Source organism: Thunnus thynnus, chromosome 17 (assembly GCF_963924715.1).
Source record: "Thunnus thynnus chromosome 17, fThuThy2.1, whole genome shotgun sequence".
Classification (NCBI taxonomy): domain Eukaryota; kingdom Metazoa; phylum Chordata; class Actinopteri; order Scombriformes; family Scombridae; genus Thunnus; species Thunnus thynnus.
This window is the reverse complement of record NC_089533.1, coordinates 22,022,613-22,044,309: the sequence shown is the minus strand read 5'-3', so window position 1 is coordinate 22,044,309 and position 21,697 is coordinate 22,022,613. Positions and strand designations below refer to the sequence as shown.

At 37.9% G+C, this 21,697-nt stretch overlaps 3 protein-coding genes and 1 non-coding gene across 10 annotated transcripts; 3 read left to right on the top strand and 1 right to left on the bottom strand.

Annotated features, from left to right (window-relative positions):
• Positions 1–90: 90 nt before the first annotated feature.
• Positions 91–4,949, bottom strand: LOC137201293 (galectin-2-like). Of its 7 annotated transcripts, none has more exons than XM_067616259.1 (5): positions 4,810–4,949; positions 1,364–1,436; positions 1,102–1,181; positions 658–829; positions 91–415 (listed from the first exon to the last, which is right to left on the bottom strand). In XM_067616259.1, exons 2-5 carry the CDS (start codon positions 1,370–1,372, stop codon positions 269–271), a joined length of 408 nt encoding a protein of 135 aa, XP_067472360.1. In that variant the 5' UTR covers positions 1,373–1,436; positions 4,810–4,949; the 3' UTR covers positions 91–268. The 7 variants fall into 7 exon arrangements, with proteins under 7 accessions (XP_067472360.1, XP_067472364.1, XP_067472365.1 ...); XM_067616263.1 differs by having other exon boundaries at positions 1,364–1,431; positions 4,810–4,909; XM_067616264.1 differs by lacking the exon at positions 4,810–4,949 and adding an exon at positions 3,878–4,132 and having other exon boundaries at positions 1,364–1,431.
• On the top strand, positions 3,454–11,869 carry pick1 (protein interacting with prkca 1). The gene is made up of 13 exons (XM_067616258.1): positions 3,454–3,621; positions 4,199–4,271; positions 4,522–4,633; positions 4,841–4,969; positions 5,966–6,032; positions 6,201–6,290; positions 6,390–6,443; positions 6,647–6,709; positions 6,888–7,021; positions 7,506–7,598; positions 7,694–7,744; positions 9,071–9,215; positions 9,762–11,869. Exons 2-13 carry the CDS (start codon positions 4,231–4,233, stop codon positions 10,022–10,024), a joined length of 1,242 nt encoding a protein of 413 aa, XP_067472359.1. The 5' UTR covers positions 3,454–3,621; positions 4,199–4,230; the 3' UTR covers positions 10,025–11,869.
• Positions 11,870–13,398: 1,529 nt separating this feature from the next.
• trnar-ccu (transfer RNA arginine (anticodon CCU)) lies at positions 13,399–13,471 on the top strand. Its single transcript has one exon. It is a non-coding gene; the product is annotated as a tRNA-Arg (tRNA).
• A 175-nt stretch (positions 13,472–13,646) lies between these two features.
• plbd1a (phospholipase B domain containing 1a) lies at positions 13,647–21,339 on the top strand. Its single transcript, XM_067570270.1, has 11 exons — positions 13,647–13,850; positions 15,066–15,288; positions 15,753–15,836; positions 16,261–16,402; positions 17,230–17,370; positions 17,934–18,078; positions 18,503–18,703; positions 19,481–19,621; positions 19,703–19,888; positions 20,288–20,394; positions 20,503–21,339. Exons 1-11 carry the CDS (start codon positions 13,781–13,783, stop codon positions 20,677–20,679), a joined length of 1,617 nt encoding a protein of 538 aa, XP_067426371.1. The 5' UTR covers positions 13,647–13,780; the 3' UTR covers positions 20,680–21,339.
• The last annotated feature ends 358 nt before the right edge of the window (positions 21,340–21,697 follow it).

The window sequence follows — 21,697 nt, the reverse complement described above, 5'->3', positions numbered from 1 at the left end:
TTGCATTGGATCAAAATGAAATGGGCTTTAAAGCGGGATTAGGCTTCAATTTGTGAAAACTGACCCTTCAAAGACAACAAAACAAGATCATTTGAATTCAAACATTTTATTTTCTGTTGCACAACAGGAAATATTTAAGTAAGGATACATTCCCTGTGTACAGAACATCTACATCTCTTTATGATTCATGTTTCTTACAATAACTGACAGTCTCATCTTTCACCAAACTGATAAATACAGTGTACATGTGTGAGAGCAGTTGTGTCTCCTAGCAGATCTTGAAGGAAGTCAGTTTGAGGTCTCCTGTGATTCTGATGTAGCTGATGACGTCCATGCCAACACGGTTGGGAAACTGGACTTCCTGTCCGTCAGGAAGCTCCACTTCAAACACGTCTCCAGCCAGTTTCAACACAATCTAAAACAGAAAAGATGCTCATAAAGTAAAACCCTTTCGACTTAAGTCACAAACCTCTGAGACAGATATCTCAAAACGTCTCCAAACAATATCCAAACTATTTGCATGGCTCAGGGTAAGTGAAGAAATATATTTTTTGTGTTTTGGGCAAACTGACCCTTGAAGTCTTTCAAAATGTAACCAAACCTTCCACTTTTCACAAAGTTCACACATCTTCACTTCTTGTAGTCACATCTCCCCACCTTGACATCTGTGCCCCTGTGCAGGGGGTTGTGTATTTCCCTTTTCTCATCACCCCAGCAACCAGCAGTCTTTGAGTTGCACACGACAACAGCTCCATCAGTGTCATCATGGAAACGAGGGTTGAAGTGCAGAGCCAGATCGTCTTCATGACAGCCGAGGTCGATCTGGAATCTGAGTGGATCAGAGATTATACAATAAAAGTAATCTTAATGTGTGTGTTTGCAGAGCTCAGAATGCCACACGGGTTAAATATTAGACACATATTCACCAGGATATTTATAAAAAACATAAATGCTCCACAATCAATGAAAGGACACATTGTTCCAGATTTATAATTATTCCATGTAGCAATAAACCAACTTGTATGTACACAGATATCCTTACATTATTTTATTCCATTAAGGGGCTAATAAAGAATAACTGTAAGTCTGTGTTTAGTTTACCTCTCAGCATCGTGCAGAATTATTCCCTTTATTTTCAGCTGATCTCCAGCTCTCAGTTCCACATTGTTCAATTCAAGTTTCTGAGAAACACAGTTTAGAGTTTCAACCAATTTAATTAAAAAATGAAAGGTTACAGTTTGTCATAATGGTGACAAACTTGGAGGAATCAAATGTCAGTATCACAGTCAGATACTTTTATCCAACAAACTACAGTGTGCAAATCAATAATTGATAAAGGCAGAAAGAAAGCAGTTCAACTTACCATGCTCATTCTGGGTGCTGGTGTTGGTGAATAGTCCTGGAGCTAATAAGATGGAAGATGGTTCTCCTCTGTCCTGGGACAAGAAGTAAGTAGTTTAATTGTGAAGTTTCACTTAATTTATAAGCACAAAGGATTCAGTTAACAGACTTTTATCATCATAGTTTGCCCCGATAATCATCATCACAATCAAGCAGCCTATTCAATGCAGAGGCACCTCAACATTTAATCATTACTGTTGAACTCATGCAAATGAAATTAATTCTCTCTTTGATCACTGAACAAACTGTGAGTAACAGCTGCCACCGTGTGAAGTATCTGAACAAAGCACTCTGCCCTTTAACAAGCTGCTTCAATCTTTTTAGATTGGGAACCATTATGTACACTGAGGAGGGTCCTGAAGACATTATTGATTAAACTGTAGCAAAAACACGACCCCCTAGAATACACTGTGCCTATTGTATCCAATCAGTCTGTTATGATAATTCTATCAATTGAAAAGCATTTTCATGTTTGATTTGTATGCTTGGTCATTAAATATATACATAATACCTATTGATACCATCATGACTGCTGAATGTCTTTAATAATTAATCATGGATTTTAAGCCCATGAGGCATAATTATATATTCGCTCTCCTCTCTTACACTGACCTCAACAGGGTATTGTATTAATTTGGCATAATTTATTTACTTTTTATTCATTTACTGTGTGTGAGTCTGCTGCATGTCATTTCCAGTGACTGTCTGATAGACAGTTCAAGAAGGACCTAATTTGTTCTTCACTATCTATATCATTTTAATAAAATATGGTCATTTTCAATTTTAGCTTTCATTTTAAAGTCTCTCTGCACTCAAAAATATGTTTTTCTTCTTGTTCCTTCAGTTGGATGTTTGAGCTTAACTGTGCAGAATGATATATGTGCAGAGTTTGACACTAGAAGGCTGTTTTCACATTCATCTGCTGAAAGTAGAAAGTTTCTCTGAGCTCATTGGAAATGTGATTTTAATGGGTGGACTTACGATCATGATTTGTGACATCACAAATAGTTTGGAAGCCAATCTTGGTCCAATATTCAACTTACACAAGTGTGATGTGAAAACCTGAAGTTTCCAGTGCACATCACTGAGAATAGACTTTACATTGAAGTAGGAGACATCTTGTGTCCAGCTGTTAAACCTTTTAAATGAACAATATTTGCATATTTATAGACTCTGGAATTTTTAACAAGATATTTTAACTCATTTTGTGGAGGAAAAAACATATCTGACACAAATTATTATTCAAGGTAGAGTATTTTATATGCATCTAAAACATGTCTGGAAGGGATCTTTGAGATTAATCAAAACTTCCTCAGCCAATTAATGGATGACATTAGATTAAATTTAAAAGGCCACAGTTGTCGTGAGACCATCATCATTCTTCAGTGGCAATAATACAAATATTCATACTGATTATCTGTATTACAGTACTCATATTGATACACTCTTTATCAACCAGCAGTCAAAACAGCCCTCAACTCAATCGTGAGTTTTTGCTGCCATCCCGTGGTAACAAAGACAAATTGCAATATGTTATATTCGTCAAATTGGCGTCAATGTATACATGCTTCGTACTGATTCGTACCTCTTCTTCGTAATATAACCCCTCACAGTTGAGTGTACCGTATAGTTAGAAAAACTCCAGGAAAGTTGTATTTGACTGCCTTCATCACGGGACCCACGGTTTGCTCGTCGTACTGTCGTCTGTTGTCACCGTGGATGTAGACATTATACATCAATTGTTGTCACAATGTGGAAAAACGATTGACCATAAACCGGAAAAGTGGTGTGCTGTCATGTCTCCATTGATGTCGCTTTACAAATGTGATGTGTTGCAGTTCTTCTCTTTGGCCACGAGATGGCGGTAAAACTCATGTACAAAAATACGTTGAAGACTGTTTTGAACTCATTACGTGGTTCAGGATTTCATATTAGCTAATAACAAAGCACAATTACAATAATACATATAATTAGTATGAATATATGTATTATTTCCCCTGAATGATTTGGAGTCGGTGACCATAGAAAACAATTGAAAAGTCTTTCTCAAAAGCAACTTCCGCTAGTTGCCGGAAGTGACGTCTGAAAGTAAACAGAGGAGCTGTCAGTTGATCCAGAAATTAATATATTTACGACTAAGGGAAGCGATTTAAGAACGGCATTTTGCTTTTTATGCATACAAAGGGACATTTGTATGAACCGGTGCACATTCTAGTAAAGGTAACTCACTAATGGCGTGTTAACATCAGAAATTAGCTATTTAACCTGCCACTAGTCTACAGAAGCTAGCAGCTAATTAGCTTTAGCGAGCAAATTTCATGATTTTGGCTTACGTCACCAAGGAAATCTTCCAGATAGTTAACACCGCATAGGTTCATGCATGTTGTTTAACTGACATGTTGTTTCACTCACACTCATTTAACTGGCTAACATCACGTAGTTGTCATGCATTGTAAGCTAGCAGCTGTTAGTTCACCTGCAGCAGCAGCAGCAGCTTGCGTCTTCTCACCGACCGCAAACCTCTGAAACTAGCAAAGCTTCAGCTTGCTCTCGCTCTACTGAGCCAGATTACCTAAAAGAAGGACCTGTTTTATTTTGCGCATATTTCCATTAATCCAAGTTGATGGATAACGTCCTTCCTACCTGATAGAAAGACCAACTTTACTTTGAATCTCTTTTTATATTTCATAGGTAGTAAGTGTCAGAAAACTGTCATGATATTTCTGTCTTCATCATATCAATCGTCAGTCAGACTGTGTTTACGGGTTTTGTTAATCATTGAAATAATCACTGACAGGTTTAACCGGACAGGAGTGACGCTGTCCTGCGATGTTCACAGACATGGACTATGAATTGGAGGAGGACAAACTGTGAGTCACAATTGTCGTTTTTCCTCTTTTTTCCTTCCATTCAATTGTTTATTTCAGTGTGTTACTGAAATCTTCCATTCACACATGGGATCACATACAGTGACGAAACCACGTTGAGTGATCGCATTAAATTCTTAAAACAGCAGCTAATAATGTGATCGTGATAAGAACCTTGCACGTTAGGATTGTCACAAACAGAGTCAACTATATGCTGCAAATATAAAATTAAAACATTTTTACTCTTCAACAGGGGGATACCGACAGTCCCTGGCACTGTGTGTCTGAAGAAAGATGCTAATAACCTGATAGGGATCAGCATTGGGGGTGGGGCACAGTACTGTCCATGTCTCTACATTGTGCAGGTAGGTGTTGCTGCTGTGTTTTAACCACAACAGGACATTCGTATAATCTTTCAAGTTTTGTAGTAAGCATCGAATTTTAAAACATATGTAATGCCATTGTGTAGCATTAAGTTGATACAATGGTGATAAAGCTCCATTTGAATAAGTCAGAATGGAACTGTAGGTGTTATTGGTACCTTTTTGAATGTGGCTGCTGTCGTCTCGCAGGTCTTTGATAACACCCCAGCAGCTCTGGATGGGACGCTGGCAGCAGGTGATGAAATCACAGGCGTGAACGGCAAACCAGTAAAGGGAAAGACAAAAGTGGAGGTGGCCAAGATGATTCAAGCTGTCCAGGTACACAAGTGCTGGGGAGGGAATCACAGTCCATAATAATTTGTAATCCTGAATAATACCAGGTTGTCATAAGATGGCCTCTTCTACATTTCTGTGAACACAAGGTTGAGTTTTTGACCAATACAGTCGTCTCAGTTAGTGACTAATGTAGTTGATGACTAAGATAGAAGATTAATGCCAGACATCTGTCAAATGCAGGTCAATTTGATTTGCTTTTGCCTCCTCACTCACTCAGGCAGAAAATCTGCTTTGTTTGAATTTTCTTTTATTTTCAGTTTGGAATCTTTATGGTCTGCAATTTTGATTAAACTTAAATTAAACTAAACTTACCAAATGTACTAACTAACTCTTCACCATTGATGACCAGTGTTTTTAATGCATTAAAACAAGGAATGAAGCACATTTAGACCATGTATTAAATATGATGTAATATTTCAAAATCCATGACATACAATGACACAAACAGAAACAAGAATAAAACCTTACTCACGGTTTTGTGTCCTGCTGTGGCTGCTGATATATCAGTGAATAGTGCAAGAGATAATTTCGGGTGCAAACCCACCATCGGACTGTGGAGAGGATGGACTTAACTTGCTTTCCAAGCTGTGCTAAAGAGGTCAGCACAAATAGTATTTGGCACGTCACCTATGCAGAGGGGCTGTGTTGTTTTTGGCATCCATTGTTAGCACCCAGGAAATTCCATGACTTCCTGCATGGTGGATTAAAGACAGGCTTCAATGTGGGAGTTAAAGGATTAGATTTTGTTGTTGTTGCGCATTCAGTGCAAGTACTTCATGTCGATTTCACTCATGACATCATGGTGCTGGAAAATTTGCAAATGATTAATTTTACACACTGTATTTTTATTGTATGCTTGTATATATTATACATTTTTATATTAAATGAATGTAAGACAGATTTTTTCCTTTTTCCTTTAAATATTCCGTGTTCATTTGTTGTTGTTGATTCAGTTGATTCTTGATTATATCTTTACAGGGAGAGGCAGTAATCCACTACAACAAATTGCAGGCAGACCCAAAACAGGGGAAGTCTCTGGATATAGGTATCTCTTCTACTAGACACATACTCACTATTAGTCTTGATCCATTGTTTGTTTACTTTACCCTCTGTGGATTCTGCATTTTCATTTTATGCATCATATTCTTCCATTGTTACGACACCTTTTATTCAGTGTCGTGGTGTGTGTTGACACATATTTTGTGTGTTTTAGTGTTGAAAAAAGTCAAACATCGCCTGGTAGAGAATATGAGCTCAGGCACAGCAGATGCTCTCGGACTCAGTAGAGCTATTCTATGCAATGGTGAGATTGTTATGATCAATTTACTCATTTAAATAGAAAATGTTACAACTTTATCCATTAATTTATATAGATATCTACGAAATGAACTTTATTTCACAGATGGACTGGTCAAAAGACTAGAAGAATTGGAGAAAACAGCAGAGCTCTACAAAGGTAAAGAATAATCAAAATACCAAACAAATGTGTTTTGTAACAATCTGGAGAACAGTAATCACAAAATCAGGAAACTATCAATCATAATGATTGTGTAGTGTTCTCACCAGATGCACTTGATGTGTTGAATTGAGTTTGATGCAGATTCACTTGTTGCTGTTTGTTCAAACCAGTATGTCATCATTATTATTTTCTGTTTGTAGGGCTGATGGAGCACACAAAGAGACTGCTCAGAGCTTTCTTTGAGCTTTCTCAAACCCACAGAGGTGAGTTACTGTGATCAAAAATAATAAAACAAAGCATCTTTACGTTGTTTGGTGTACTTTTTTAATTTTGACATTGAATAGCTAAGAAGAACACAAGATAGACAATCTTAATTGATCTAAAGAGATATAGAGTCTAATATATGTGATTGGAGTTTGACAGCCTACTGTAACTTTACAGCATTTGGGGATGTTTTTTCTGTCATCGGAGTACGAGAGCCTCAGGCTGCAGCCAGTGAGGCCTTTGTGAAGTTTGCTGATGCTCACCGCAACATTGAGAAATATGGTATTCAGCTACTAAAGACCATCAAGCCTGTGAGTACAAAACAATTTGCAGTTGAAGCATTTATTCCACCAGGAAATGTGACATCATGATTCTATTTGATCTTTATTTCAAACTGACTTCAAAGAAATAAATTTAAACAGTGTTTGTGTATGTGTTCATTAGGTTTATGCATTCCTTATGACACTGATCTCTCTAAGGGATGTGTAATGTGTATGATGAAGTCAGTTCATGGTAAAGGTTGACTATATATTTATATTTATTTTTTTATACCTTGATATCGATGCTGTGATCTGTCTTTACTTTCATACAGTGTATATTATTGGATTTATCCTTGTTTGTATTCTTTACTTCAATTTTTAGCTCAGTTATCTTTTATCAAACATCATGAACAGAAGAACGCAGATGTCTTGAGTTAATCCAACGATACTTTGTTTTGTTGTGCCTTTATACAGTAGCTCTAATGTCTGTCTGACTTTATATCAAACCTCTTACCAATCATATCTTGTTGTACAGATGCTTCATGATCTGAACACGTACCTTCACAAAGCCATACCAGACACAAAGCTCACCATCCGCAAGTACCTGGATGTGAAGTTTGAATATCTGGTAAGGCCACAGCAGTGTGACATCACTTGTAAAGCTGTTAAATTAGTTGAATGTCCGTCAACAGAATATCAGTATGAATCTCTTTTGTCTTTCAGTCATACTGCTTGAAGGTGAAGGAGATGGACGACGAGGAATACAGTAGTATTGTGAGTTGTCATTTCAATTCTAGTTTTAAGAAATGTAATCAGTGTATAGTATAGCAGACGTAAGATGAGGTTGCCAAAGGAAAAGTGTTGCTTTTCTCTCAGAGGATTCTCCTGGTGCACAACAGTCAAAAAATAAAAGTTAAGAGAAAACACAAGTGCCTATACAAAGTAAGAGAAAAATACCACTACCACAACAGATAGGTGATATAACTATGTAAATAAAAATTTACAATTAATATGTGAAATGTCCTAAATATAGTAAAAATATACTCTGAGTGAAAAGAGCTATGGCATTGTACAAGATACTGACCTGGAATGTGCAAAACTTTACAGTATAAAAACAGAATAAACAGTACATGAAATGTGCAAATAAAATTACAAATAATAAATAATTACATAAAACATATAAGCAATAAATAAGTAACACATTGTTCATTGTGACGGTTTCACAGGTGTGCAGATGATGACATTTTTAAGTTAATGTAACGTGTAGTGTTTAAGGGTGGGATAGAGTCCATGTGAGTGGGGGTCTCGGGCCTTATTGATGAGGCCGGCTGCAGATGGGAAAAAACTGTTCTTGTGTTTTGGTTTTGACAGATCTCAGCCTCTTGCTGGAGGGGAGTGTTTGACACACCTCCATGCTCAGTCAGGAGTGAAACTACATGATGTTATACTGAATAGATGTTGAAGATTAGATGTAGAGCTGCAATAATTAGTCATACAACAGAAAATTAATCAACAACTATTTTGAAAATTTATTAATCGTTTTGAGTCAGTTTTTAAGATAAAATGTTCAATTTATCTGATTCCAGCTTCTCAAATATGAGAATTTACTGTTTTATTTAGTCCTCTATGGTAGTAAACTGAATGTCTAGGTTGTGAACTGTTGGGTGGAACAAAATGACATTTGAGAAACAGACGTTTTCCACAATTTGATAGCTCAAATGATTAATCAAGAAAATAATTGACATTTGTCTTACAATCAATATCATATATAATAATTTTTAAGAAGTGATTGATTATGATGTTTTGTTAAGATAGTATTTATAGTGTCTAATTGGTCACTCTGATGAAGGCAAAAGAGCCAGTGAATAAAGGAATGTGTACAGGAGAAGAGTTGTGCAGCATGTTTTAATTTTGATCTGTATACTGTACATGGTGGCCTTATTTTGAGCAGACAAGTGCAAACTGAGTTTATTTTGCAGCTGATGCCACTAAACTGGTCGAGCTACAAAACTCTGATGGAGCCACATCGTTTGTGTGTGGCGTTGTTGTTTTATGCACTCATATAATCTGAAGCAGTGAGTAATGTGCTTCCTTCTACAGGCCATGGGAGAGCCTCTGTATCGCGTCAGCACTGGTAACTATGAGTACCGCTTGGTGCTGCGATGTCGGCAGGAGGCTCGCGCCCGCTTTGCCAAAATGAGGAAGGACGTTCTGGAGAAGATAGAGCTGCTGGATCAGAAACATGGTTTGTTGTTGTTGTTTTTCAAGTCTTTTTTTTCCAGCCATCTGATATATAAAACAAGATGTGACAGTAACCAGTGTAAATGTACAAAAAGAGGTTAACAAGTTGCATATTTAATGTTACATGTTTCCAGTATAACATGTTTTAATTAGAAAGAGTTTCAAAATAATGACATGTCTTGAGGTTTTTCATGTAAAATATATTTTAACACTATCAAAATAATATACATACACACAGATACACAGATAATTATAGTGTGATATTTTCAGGGATTATGGAATTTGAGATCAACATTATAAGGGCAAAAATGCACGAACAAGGATTGCAAAGACATAGAGCATTTTAAAGATATGAAACAGAGACATTTAAAACAGGAAGCACAACAAAATAAATTCTGCTTAAGGAGAAGTAAAACAGCCATTCTTGGTGTGACATGTCTCTTTCTCTTCAACAGGATTACATTTTTTATTTTTCAATGTGTAACTCAGCCCACCTGTCACGAAACTTTCCATCCACTCTTTTTTTCCCTCCCCTCTTCTTCACCTGCAGTCCAGGACATTGTGTTCCAGCTGCAGCGCTTTGTCTCGGGCATGTCACATTACTATGACGAGTGCTACGCCGTCTTGAAGGAGGCGGATGTCTTCCCCATCGAGGTGGACCTCTCCCGCACCATGATCAACTACGGCAGCCAGTCGCTCTCCTACGCTGAAGACGAGGAGGAGGAGGAGGGAGGAGGAGGCGGAGACGAAGGAGGAAGCAGCGTAGGGAGACAAGCAGAGAATGGCGCTGAGAAACTGATCGATGACGAATGAGTGTGTGTGTGTGTGTGTGTGTGTGAGAGTGAATGTGGTGTTCTTATGGACGTTAAATCTGCCCCGCTAACATAACTGTTCCTCACTTACAATTTATGTCAACACTCTCACCAAACGATGATCTTTAGAGTGGAACATAGCAGCTGACATTGTTAACACTGTTGTCACAAAGGTGAATACTACTGAAAATCGCTGCTATAATCCTGTTGTCTGGTCTTTCTGTGGTGTTTTCCTTGTGGAATACACTCCAATCAACGGCTTTGTGATTACCATATCATTTTACTGTTGTGAATTATGACTCAACTTTCTCTTTAAACCGTAGACTTCCTGCTTTTGATGTGACTGTCGTCCACTCATAAGGTCATTGCTGAATGAGTGTGAGACAAACACAACTAACAGAAGGCAACTTTATTTTAATGCTGCAGAGGATGAACTAAATGCATACGAGGTGTGCCTTTTAGACTCTTAGTGTAATGAAGTGTAATGGGTCGGGGCTGTGTGTCAGTGTGTACATTGTGGATTGTTAAAGCTTTACCTTGATATTTACATTTTTATTTGATTATTTTCTTTGCTGTAAACATTTTGGACAGGGATTTATTTAGAATAGAATAGAAAGCCTTTTTTGTCATTGTAGATAATACAGCAAAATTAGGAATACTACTCCTGCTCAGTGCATTAAAAGACAAAACAACCTCAGCAAACAACAACCACAGTCAACGACACAGATTCTAAAATAAATACAGTAAATAAATACATATAAATATATATAATACAAATATGTTAGTTTGCACTAGAAGATGTGAGGTGTCACTGCAGAGACATTTTTTCTCCTCACCTTAACAAGCAACTGGCAAATTACACTAATGGATCAACATTTTAAAGGTGTTTGCTGAAGATGGGGACTACCACAGAAATGATTCTTCCTCATGATTCCTACTTGAAGTGTTTGTTACATGCAACTGTTACACATCTTTGGATGTTTTTCCTTCTTCTTTAAACATTTTAGTTGTTAAACAAGGAAGAGCTTGCCACAGAGTGTCCACCAACAGAGAGTTTCACAACCAAAGTTGTTTTTTTTTAAATTCAATCTGCATACTTCAAGTTAAACTGTGTTATTTTCCTGTAACACTAACCTTCATTTCTCACTTCCCCTTATTCCAGTGGCGCCCAGCCCTCCAGTAGTGTTTTTGTCTAAGATGAGAAAGTTATTAGACGAACACTATAATAACACTCAGAGCTTTACCATGCTGTGGATGTGGATTGAAATTGCAGACACTACATGTAAATAAGAATGTATAAAGGGAAAGAGTATAAAGACTCTGCTGTTGTAATTTCTCTTGTCATTCCAACTTTATTTATTTTTGTCAAAATATATTTAAACGATTTAATGATCAGTAAATTGCGAGATTAATTCTGTTACAGTGAATATAATTATCCACCCGTGTAACTCTGGGGTCTGTCTTTTTTGTTTGTTTATTTGTTTTTTGTCTTGTGTGAAATAAGATGACTTTTGTGCATTTTGATGATTAACTGTTGCAGACGTGTTTGAGGTCATCACTTGGGGGCAGCATCACATCAGATCACACTGTCCTGCAGTCAGCACTGACTGACTGTGGCTCCTGGTTTGAAGGATTTTCTTCTGTGTGTTGTTTTTCCAAATAACTGGAATGTATGAATCAAAGGGACCTACTGTATTTTTATTTTATCTTTAACAGGGCGGTTCATAGACATATTGGCTGGAGTTAACAGGCTTATTTGGAGTTAAATTGACTACATGAACCTTAAAATGGCCTAAGCAATGATTTTTTTAAAACTATAAATAAACATACAATTATAACTAAAAAAGTGTTTGGTCTATTTTGGAGGAATATTAATGTTTTGTTTTTATTTTTTTATCTTACCTTTCTTTCAACTAGAAAGCATCTAGATTGTATTAAATGCACTCATACAGCGTCTGGAAAATGTAAAATAAGTTATCAAACAGTAAAAAATGAGACTCATACAGTTGTGGCACCATAACAATAAAATGTTAACATCTTTTGTAACGTGATGATAGGAAGTGTGGCCCTTTGTAGTTTTATCAACAAGGTTTTGCAAAGTAGCACATGGCTCATCTATCAAGTTGCCACAAAATGTATCCCCCTCCATAATTCACAGTCGTTATAGGGGGATACACATTCTTGCAGGCCAAATTGTTGTCTGCCAGTGTATGTATCCCCCTCCAAAAATCCACAGATTTTGTCCAGGTGTCTGTGTTTGTCTATCCAGGACATGTGATTCCTTCCTTATCAATAATGCAAATTAGGTGAGGTCAGGGGTTAAGGTTAGGTAAGGCTGTGAATCAATAAATGTATTGTCAGCATTTTAGAGGAGGTCAGAAGGTTAATTTGATTTGACTATTAACTAAAACACTAAGAGATTGGAAACCTCTCCATATTTTCCAAGGTTATTGGGTATGATCTGATATATATATATAAATAAAACACTTGATGATTGGTCAGACTGTGCATTATAGAGGCGGTTACATATTTTGGCAGTCTGCATGTCCAGCCTGGTAGGACAAGTAGCCTATCTTAGTGGCTTTGTGCGCTATATAAATGCAATACATTATTATCATGATGATTATTCTGATTATCATTATTTACCCTTTTAGGAGGGGGATTCAGAATCATTTAAAACAATATCCAAAGGAACATAGGCTATCATTTGCAATGGAAAAGTGGATTACAGAAACAATAGTTCACAATGCTGCATTAGTTTTATGTACATTTCGAGTTAAATAGATATAAGTTAGGCGAGAAATGTGTTAAAATGATTACAGTGATCTTTATATCAAACGTGTAGCTATTTGAATGAACAAATTCCTTACAAAAGGTTGAATTACAGCGTGTTTGGATCTACTGTAGCTTCCAAACAGTAACATGGGATGACCGAGTAATCGACTACGTGGTACATTATAACATTGTCGAATTAAAGGAGAAAAAAGATGTGATTGCCTTGTTTTTTTCAGTAGACATTCAGTGCAATGAATAACATAAAGTTGGATAACACGTACAGAAGAATAAAAGCATGTATTCTGATAGATGAGCCATGAGTTACTTTGCAAAACCTCGTTGATAAAACGACAATACACGGTGAATTAAACCATGTTGCTATTTTTAATTTACTTGGTTGAAATCTAAGCGTAGTGATGTAGCCCTGAAACAATGCGCGCTCCCGCAGCCAGAGCCACACTTCCTAATGGAATGCATGCGCGTTCCCGTGGTCAGGGGCACACTTGCTATCAGAGGGTAAATACCATGGCACAATACCTGATGTAATGGGCCCGGCTTATGTATTTAAATAGGTATGTGACTACCAAAGAGAGCCGCATAGCCCCAGTGGCCTAATGGATAAGGCACTGGCCTCCTAAGCCAGGGATTGTGGGTTCGAGTCCCATCTGGGGTGAGAGCTTTTGCTACCTCATGCTCTAAAATGGCAAGACACAAAGTAACATTAAAATTATTATTAGCATGTTATTGCTAGTTGTGCTTCTATAAGACTTAGCGGCAGGACTCTGCTACCCCCCCAAAGGGCACGTGTACGACATGTTCCCTTTTCCTCCGGCTCGCAGCCAATCAGGAAACGCTCCGCTCTGCCGTTTCGGACTTTCCCTCCGTCACATATATAACAACTGATTTCCTCTTCGCTTTCAGCACCTTTGGCTGATCCCTGTGTCTGTTGTGCACCTAGTTTAGGTTTTACCTCCAACTAGATATGCTTCTACTAAAGAGGCTGTATGTCTTTCTTTTATGCCATGTGGCTGCGACCTTCGCCTCTGCTGACAGTAAGTAGGCCGAGTTTGAGAGAAATCACGGGTTATTGTGTAAGGATCTAATGGCTTTATTTTCCAGGATTGAACTGATAGTAACTGGCTTTACGCATGCATGCTGTTTTACAGTAAAGATATTTAGTTACTCTCTGTCAGCGGCTGTGATTTAAGGAGTGTTGCAGATGACAGCATGAGTTGAGTATGTGTTGTTTACCCATACAGGGTAATCCCCAACCTCACGAGGGCTCCTGCCAATGAAATGTTTTAGTTTTAACTTTCACTTTTTGTTAATATCCATAAACCTATATTTAATAAGTCAAGATAGGAACATGCATATAAGAAAAAAACAGAGGAACAAAAAGTGGAGGGATAGGAGATTTTTGTGTGAATGGGTTTGTGTGACCCTGTCATCTGTCACTCCAGCTAAAAATAAATACATATAGTATATATGTTTTAATTTATTTATTTACCATGGACAGTGCACTTTAATCAACATTTCAGTTTCCACATCAATGTAAATTTGCTCGAGGTAGCAGCTAATTTTCATCCATTGTCCCTGTGCAGGTTATTACAAATTAGTGACCTAATGTCATCAATACAATGACTCAACAAGTATGCTACTACAATACAATACAATACATAAATACATTACAGAAGTAACAGAGATATATAAAAACTATGAGTAAAGATAGTGCCAGAGATAAGGTAGTATGATTACTCATGATTGCAAGTTTGGTTTGCTTTAAGTCATATCTTAAGTTTATGTTTAAAGCTTAGGTAATTAGTGCTCTCTCTTAATTCAATAGCTAGACTGTTCCAGCAGTTGGCGGCTCTGAGTGAGAAGACTGTTTGCCCAAACTTGCTACGTCTGTATTGTACAACAATCCCCTCTGGTAGTCGCACTCGTTGCCCTGCAGCTACAATCCTTCTGCATTATGAACTGGCTGAGTGTCAGAGGTGCAAGCCCATGTAAGACGAAAATATTAAACATGTCATTCATAGTAGAGATGCACCACTAGACTTTCATATAATTAGTAGATCAGTAATAGTAGATTATTGGATTTACTGCACACGGGAGAAGTGGCTAAACTTTTTTTCTAGGAGTCAAAGCCATAACTTCATTGTCTTTTACAGCCATCAAACTGCATGACTCTTCTACTGGTGTAGCTGTTCTTTTATAGCTATTTTTTGTTGTCTTCATCTTCTTAATGGTGTTTGATTTCTTTTCAGAGATGACAGCAGCCACAGTGTACTGGGACCCCCAGCACAAGACTGTCCTGCTGAAGGAGGGGGTACTGGAGACAGAGGGGGATGCATATGGATACCTGAATGATACCCTGTCCAGTACAGGCTGGAGCGTCTTAGAGATCCGTGCCGGGTACGGAAAGACCCCCGAGACTGATGAGGTCACCTTCTTCCTGGCGGGCTACCTCGAAGGCTTCCTCTCTGCCCAGTAAGTCTAGTGAATGTGCTGTCATGCTCGCTATTCCTATAGTGTCCTTGTCATATAACAAGATTTATGGTGTCCCATTCATGTCATTCAAACATTTGATACTAAAATAAGATAAGATGAGATAAGACTTCACTGTCCGTTCACACAAATTAGTCTTACATCACATAATAGTGTAATAATAAGATAATTACAACAAAACAAATGATCAGTTATCCAACTGGTGATTGGTTGGGTAGTATGTAGTCTGATGATGAATTAAGTATGATGAGAAACTAGAGAAAGATAAGAAACTTTGACCTTTGACACCTTTTGTAACACCTGAAAAATTATTGGCAGCACCCTCCAATCATAAGATTTATAGAAAACAAATGACCAATCAAAATGTCCCCAAACAGTATGAATCACTTTTTTTCTGTTGTTATGAGTACATTCATTTAATATTCGTACTTACTTTCCCTGCCCAGGCAGATGATGAATCACTACGCCAACATGTATCCCCAGCTCATCCACGACCCCAAGATCCTCGGCCCAGTTCAAACTTTCATGAAGTGAGTCTGTCCTCTTTTAAATATTAAAACCACAGCAGCATCACCGCAGTCACAAACAGTACAAGATCTGAGTCACACATCACTGTCATCATCTTTCATATCCTCTTCTCAGAGATGTTTAGTTTAGCTCACACTACACTCAACTCGGGGGTGTGATGTGGGCAAACACATTTTCTAGCATAGTATAGTATGTTTGAAAGGTTTTCAGTGACTTAAGGGAATTATTCTGTGTTTCTTTCCATAAATGAGTCCTCAGTTCAGGTCAGTTTATTAAAACATACCTGTTGGACTATTTGTCCGTATGGATTACACTAAAGCTTCATCTGTGCTCTGTGTTTGGCTCTTTACTTTTGAGTGTTTTAAATAAGAACAATGAATAATGAGAACTGTAAACAACATGTAAACATCACTCCTGTACTTTAAGGAAGCAAGACTCATGGACCAGAGAACAAGTGAAACTGAACAAGAGCTCTGACCCTTTATGGAAACACACAGGCTTCATTGTCGCCCAGATGGATGGATTGCAAGCAGGAGTTGCAGACTGGGCCAAGAAGCAAGGCAAAAAGGTGTGACAGCCATATCTTCACATTTTTATGAGAACAACAACTCTCTTTTACATGCATAGACGCCCTGTGAACGCAACAAAACATGACCATAAGAACAATGGAAAAACAAATATGCAAAATGAATAAATAAATGGAAAAAATAAATAAAAAGAAACAAGTGCAACCGTTCAAGTTGCAAGTATACATTATTTTATTACACATGTCTAGTATATGCACAGATAAAACATAGAAGAGGAATCGTCTTTAGAAATGTATAAATCTGAATCTACCAGTTATGAAGGAAATTCCTCTTTAAGAAGTATTTTCACTTCATCTGACTGATGCACCACATTTAAATACTGTTCTGCCAGGTTCTCATTTAAAATGAGGAACCTCCAGTGCAAACTTGTGATCATATATCACAGAGCGTCACTGTAAGGTTTAAAGGGACATGAAATGCTTTATGCAGTGTATTATTATAAGCAGAATAAGCAGATACATGTTGTTTAAAGGACAGTGTATGATCCACTATAAGACAACACCACATATGGTGCCAATATCATGATATTATATCAATAATACTGCTAATATTACTGAGTCTCAGTTATTTGCCTTTGTAAACAGCATGTATTTACTATAGTTTTATTTGTTTTTAGCGCCAGTTTGGATTAATAAACAAAGCAGACTTGGTATGAAAGGTGTCCAAATAGCTCATGATTTCACTGATCTTAAATATGTTTCTTTCTTAGACCAATTTTTTTTTGTATTGCTGGCTGTCTCACTATTGAAGCAACACTACTATTCGTTTTCATTTGCTGACAGCTGTTTATCTGGTGTCCTTCCCATAGCCGCTGTCCCTGTTTGACATCCAGTTCCTGAATGCAGTGGGAGACCTGCTGGATCTTATTCCAGCCTTGGTCCCAGACTCCAACCCTCCACTCAGAGACTTTAAACTTCCAGGGATGGGACACTGCTCTGCTCTCATCAAGGTCAGACGTCAAAACAGGTTCCAGTCAGGATGTATATGTACTCTAGTAGACAAGACTAGACTAGAAGACAACGTAAGGGATGTTCTTCAAAGCTCCTAGTGTTTAATAATGCAACTCTAACATCAGCTATAATCACACATCTCAGGTAGGTTTGCTAAATGTAAAAAACTGAGCACCTATGAAGAATTAATCTCCTATGCAAGACATGGGCTATAATGGATTTAGTGGTCCCAGACCCGCAGTAGTGTGTGTAATTTCATTTGCCACATAAACAAAGAGGTCCCTCACACACTTAGTGTAAATGTGTCTTGTGTGGGGCAGGAAATAGTTTGTGCTTATTAAATAGTTTGTGTTCATTATTCCATCTTCTGTTATGCTTTTTTTATTGTTCCTGTTGTTTGTGACATGTCTGTGTATCGCAGCATTTGTAAAATGCACATTACCTGATTTATTTTAATCTGAGTCACATTGACACAAATTCCAGACATTTCTTCAGACAAATGAATGCCATATTGAAGATGAAATCTTAACTCCATTTGACTATTTTCTGTGCCTCACCTCAGATGCTGCCCGGTTTTGAGAACCTCCTGTTTGCCCACTCCAGCTGGTACACATACGCTGCCACGATGCGTATCTACAAACACTGGGATTTTCGCATCACTGACCCCCACACAGCCACTGGGAAAATGTCCTTCAGCAGCTACCCTGGTAGGCACCAGGAATTCTCCATTACAAGATAACAAGAACAGCAGTAAAACTGTAAAGATATTCCATATAAACAGAAGTTTACCAATATGTGTTTAACAATGTCCAGATATTTGAAACAGCAGGAGCCTGTAATGTCCAGCAGGACAAGAAAATTATTGATATCACTGCTTCTTTTCTGTACACAGTCATATTTCAGTTATATTCCACTTCATTGTGCAAAGCAGAGTTTTACATGTACAGGTGCTGCCACTTTTTGTAGAATGGCTAATAAGTTTATCTCTCCGACACCCTCTACCATCACACACACACTGCTTTCTGATAATCATCATTGAGAAATAATAATATTTGAATCCCATGTTGTGAATGTGATTTTTGGTGAGGATTGTCAGAAATGGTCTCAGTTAATATCGCATTTCTCCCTCAGGTTTCCTAGTGTCTCTGGATGACTTCTACTTGTTGGGCAGTGGTCTGATGATGACTCAGACCACCAACAATGTCTTCAACTCCTCCCTTTTTGAAGCAATCACCCCCAACAGCTTGCTGGCGTGGCAGAGGGTCAGGCTTGCTCACAGTTTGGCACGTACAGGAGAAGAGTGGGCCCAAACCTTCTCTATGTACAACTCTGGTGAGTGGAGTGCAGTGATTATATATTTGTAAAGCACTAACCATGAAAACAGTACTTTTATCACTAAGAGACGTGCAGGTAAAACATGAATCAAAAGGTTAGTAACAGTTAACCGAAAACCAATTTATTTAAATGTACAGAGCTGTTAAAGTACTGAATTACTTTACACTACTTCCAACCTTTTTCCAAAGTGTACCGTTGTTTCAGATATTTGAATGCATTATTTCCAACTGTATTTCTAACTGTTAATCAAATCGCAGAGTCTAGAAACTGTTAAACTTAAAGATTGAGGTGTGACTCATCTCAAGCCTGATGCTTGGTTTCAAGTCATGATTTGAGTTAGAGATAATGAATCCACATTCTGAAGTCTGAACCCGGGGATCAGTAATCCATCACCCGAAGAATCATGTCTGGTTTTGTTTTTACAAAACAGTACATGCATGCAGCTGAAAGCACAAACTGATTTGAAGGTTTGGCTATATTGTGCAAAACTTCAATGAACATAGTGGAAACCATTTGGTGAATTTGGAAACTTCTTGCATAAATACGAATGAATACGTGATCTAAAATACAAAATAATACTGTTACAACTGACTGAATAAAACCCGACTTGATTATGACTGTAAGCAGCAGTGCATGAGTCATGATCATCATTGCGGAGCTCAGGTCAGACGCCTTTCAATACACAAATTGGTCAACTCAATTAATTTTACAGACTTCTCTTCCTTTTGCACTACTCTCCTCCTCTCCGGCAACACCCAACCTCAACTGTTGTAGGTACCTACAACAACCAGTACATGGTGTTGGACCGGAGCAAAGTAAAGCTGGGCCACAGTGTCGATGACGGCGCTCTGACTGTGGTGGAGCAGATCCCCGGCCTGGTGGAGTACTCTGACCAGACACAGGCACTGCGCAGAGGTAACGACAGCTCTCTGTAAAAAACTGTTTTTCTGAGGAGTATTTGTTAGAATAATTTCCCATTACCTCTGGTTGCCACAGGTTACTGGCCGTCCTACAACATTCCCTTCCACCAGAAGATCTACATGCTGAGTGGGTACGGACAAATGTGGGAGGAGTATGGAGAAGACTTCTCCTATGATCTGTGTCCGAGAGCCAAGATCTTCCGCCGTGACCAGGCTGAAGTTAAGGACCTGGACTCTTTGAAGCACATCATGAGGTTCAATGGTGTGTGACTCTGTCTCTTTTTTTTTAAATGACTCACATTGAGCTGCGTTTTTTACACATTTCATAAGTTTTATATGATTTTTCTGGGGTTTTTTTCCTCACAATGAAAGTAGCACTGATCTCACTGGTGCATTTAGTGTTGCAATGATTAAACAGCTCCAAAAACAGTGACATGATTGTTAATTGATTCATATAAGCGTGGTTTGAGAGCAGTACCTTCTAGCTCTCAGCCAGCCAGTCATCATTTGCTTTGGATGTTACTAAATAGAAGTTGTCAATCATAGGCAGCAACTGAAAGCATGGCATTTCATTTAAAATAAAGATTTACATTAGACCAGATAGTTATTTTGCCAGTGGCAACATTTTTACTTTTACCCTTTTTTGTTTGATTGTTGTCAGACTACAAGAAGGATCCTTACTCTATGGGTGACCCCTGCAAGTCCATCTGCTGCCGTAACGACCTGAGGGCAGAGAAGCCTTCACCAGGAGGTTGCTATGACACTAAGGTAAGTATCCTGTCACTACAATGATCTTGCATTAACAGATTTTGTAGCATAAAATCCTTCTTAGCTCAGCTCAGATTTCATCTCGTTCCTGTGTCGTTCTCATTCCAGGTAACAGATTTCGACATGGCTGGGGACTTCGGTGCAGAGGCAGTGAACGGGCCAACAACACAGGATGGACTCCCGCCGTTCGTTTGGGATAAATTCAGCAGCATCAGCCATCAGGGTCTGCCGCAATACTACAACTTCACCTTCGTCAGGATGATGCCTCGTCTCTTCGAGCCATGAGGGATATGTGTTTGTGTGTGTGTGAGTGTGTTTGTGTGTGTGTGACAGGGAGAGATGCTTTCTGTCTGAAGCTTTCATAGTAATGAATGTCAAGGGTCAAATGTACAATCTGATGTTTCTGTTGTGGTTTACACATCCATTTGCACAATGATGATTTTTATTTTAACTATTGCTGAAAATTCAGAATTGTGTCCCACCAACATGTGCTTTATTCTCAAACTGTCCATCTACCAATCAGATTTAAAATCAATATTTTGTTACAAATGTGTCTCAGGGTTAAATGAATTAGTAGAAATTTTATATGAATTAATTATATGAATAATTTTATACCTGCAGTCACTTGTGCCTTGAACATGGGGAGTAATTTCATAATTTTGTAAAATGCAAAATTACGCCGTCCTTTCAGATTGATTTTTCTTTTTTTTCTTTTTATTTTCATACATGCAAACACTATCTTTTAATGGTAAATGAAACAATCAGTGCAATGTTATACTCAGGGCTGTTGATCCTCTCTAATGCTGTGATTTATGTGCATCTGTTTCTTGCGCTGGCTCAGTGAAAGTGTATCAGGTTTATTTTTTTGCGTAAGCCTGTGTTTCATTGTGTGATGCTGCACATCTTTATCATGCGTTCATTTTTTATTAAAGTTTTACAGTTGTACCAGTGTCGTCCTGTCTTTTATCTTGTCTAGATAGCGACTCTTAACCACCAAGGTTTAGAAAACAACTGTGTTGGACAGTCAAGTCCCACATGTCCCAGCTTGTTGTTCATTTTCCACAGTCACTTGCATTATTGTAAAGTTCCTAGTTGTAAACTTGCTGCTGTCAATACCAAGAAGCTCTGGAGAAATTCTCCTCTGAAAATGTATGATAATGTGATGAGGAGCACCTCAGCTACCAAACGATAGTACACAAATTATGAAAACTTATATATAATTATGGCTGTGATGCATTATATAGAAGAGAGAAGTTTGATATTTTAGTAGCCTGTGGTCTCATTAGTAAATTAAAGATGTAGA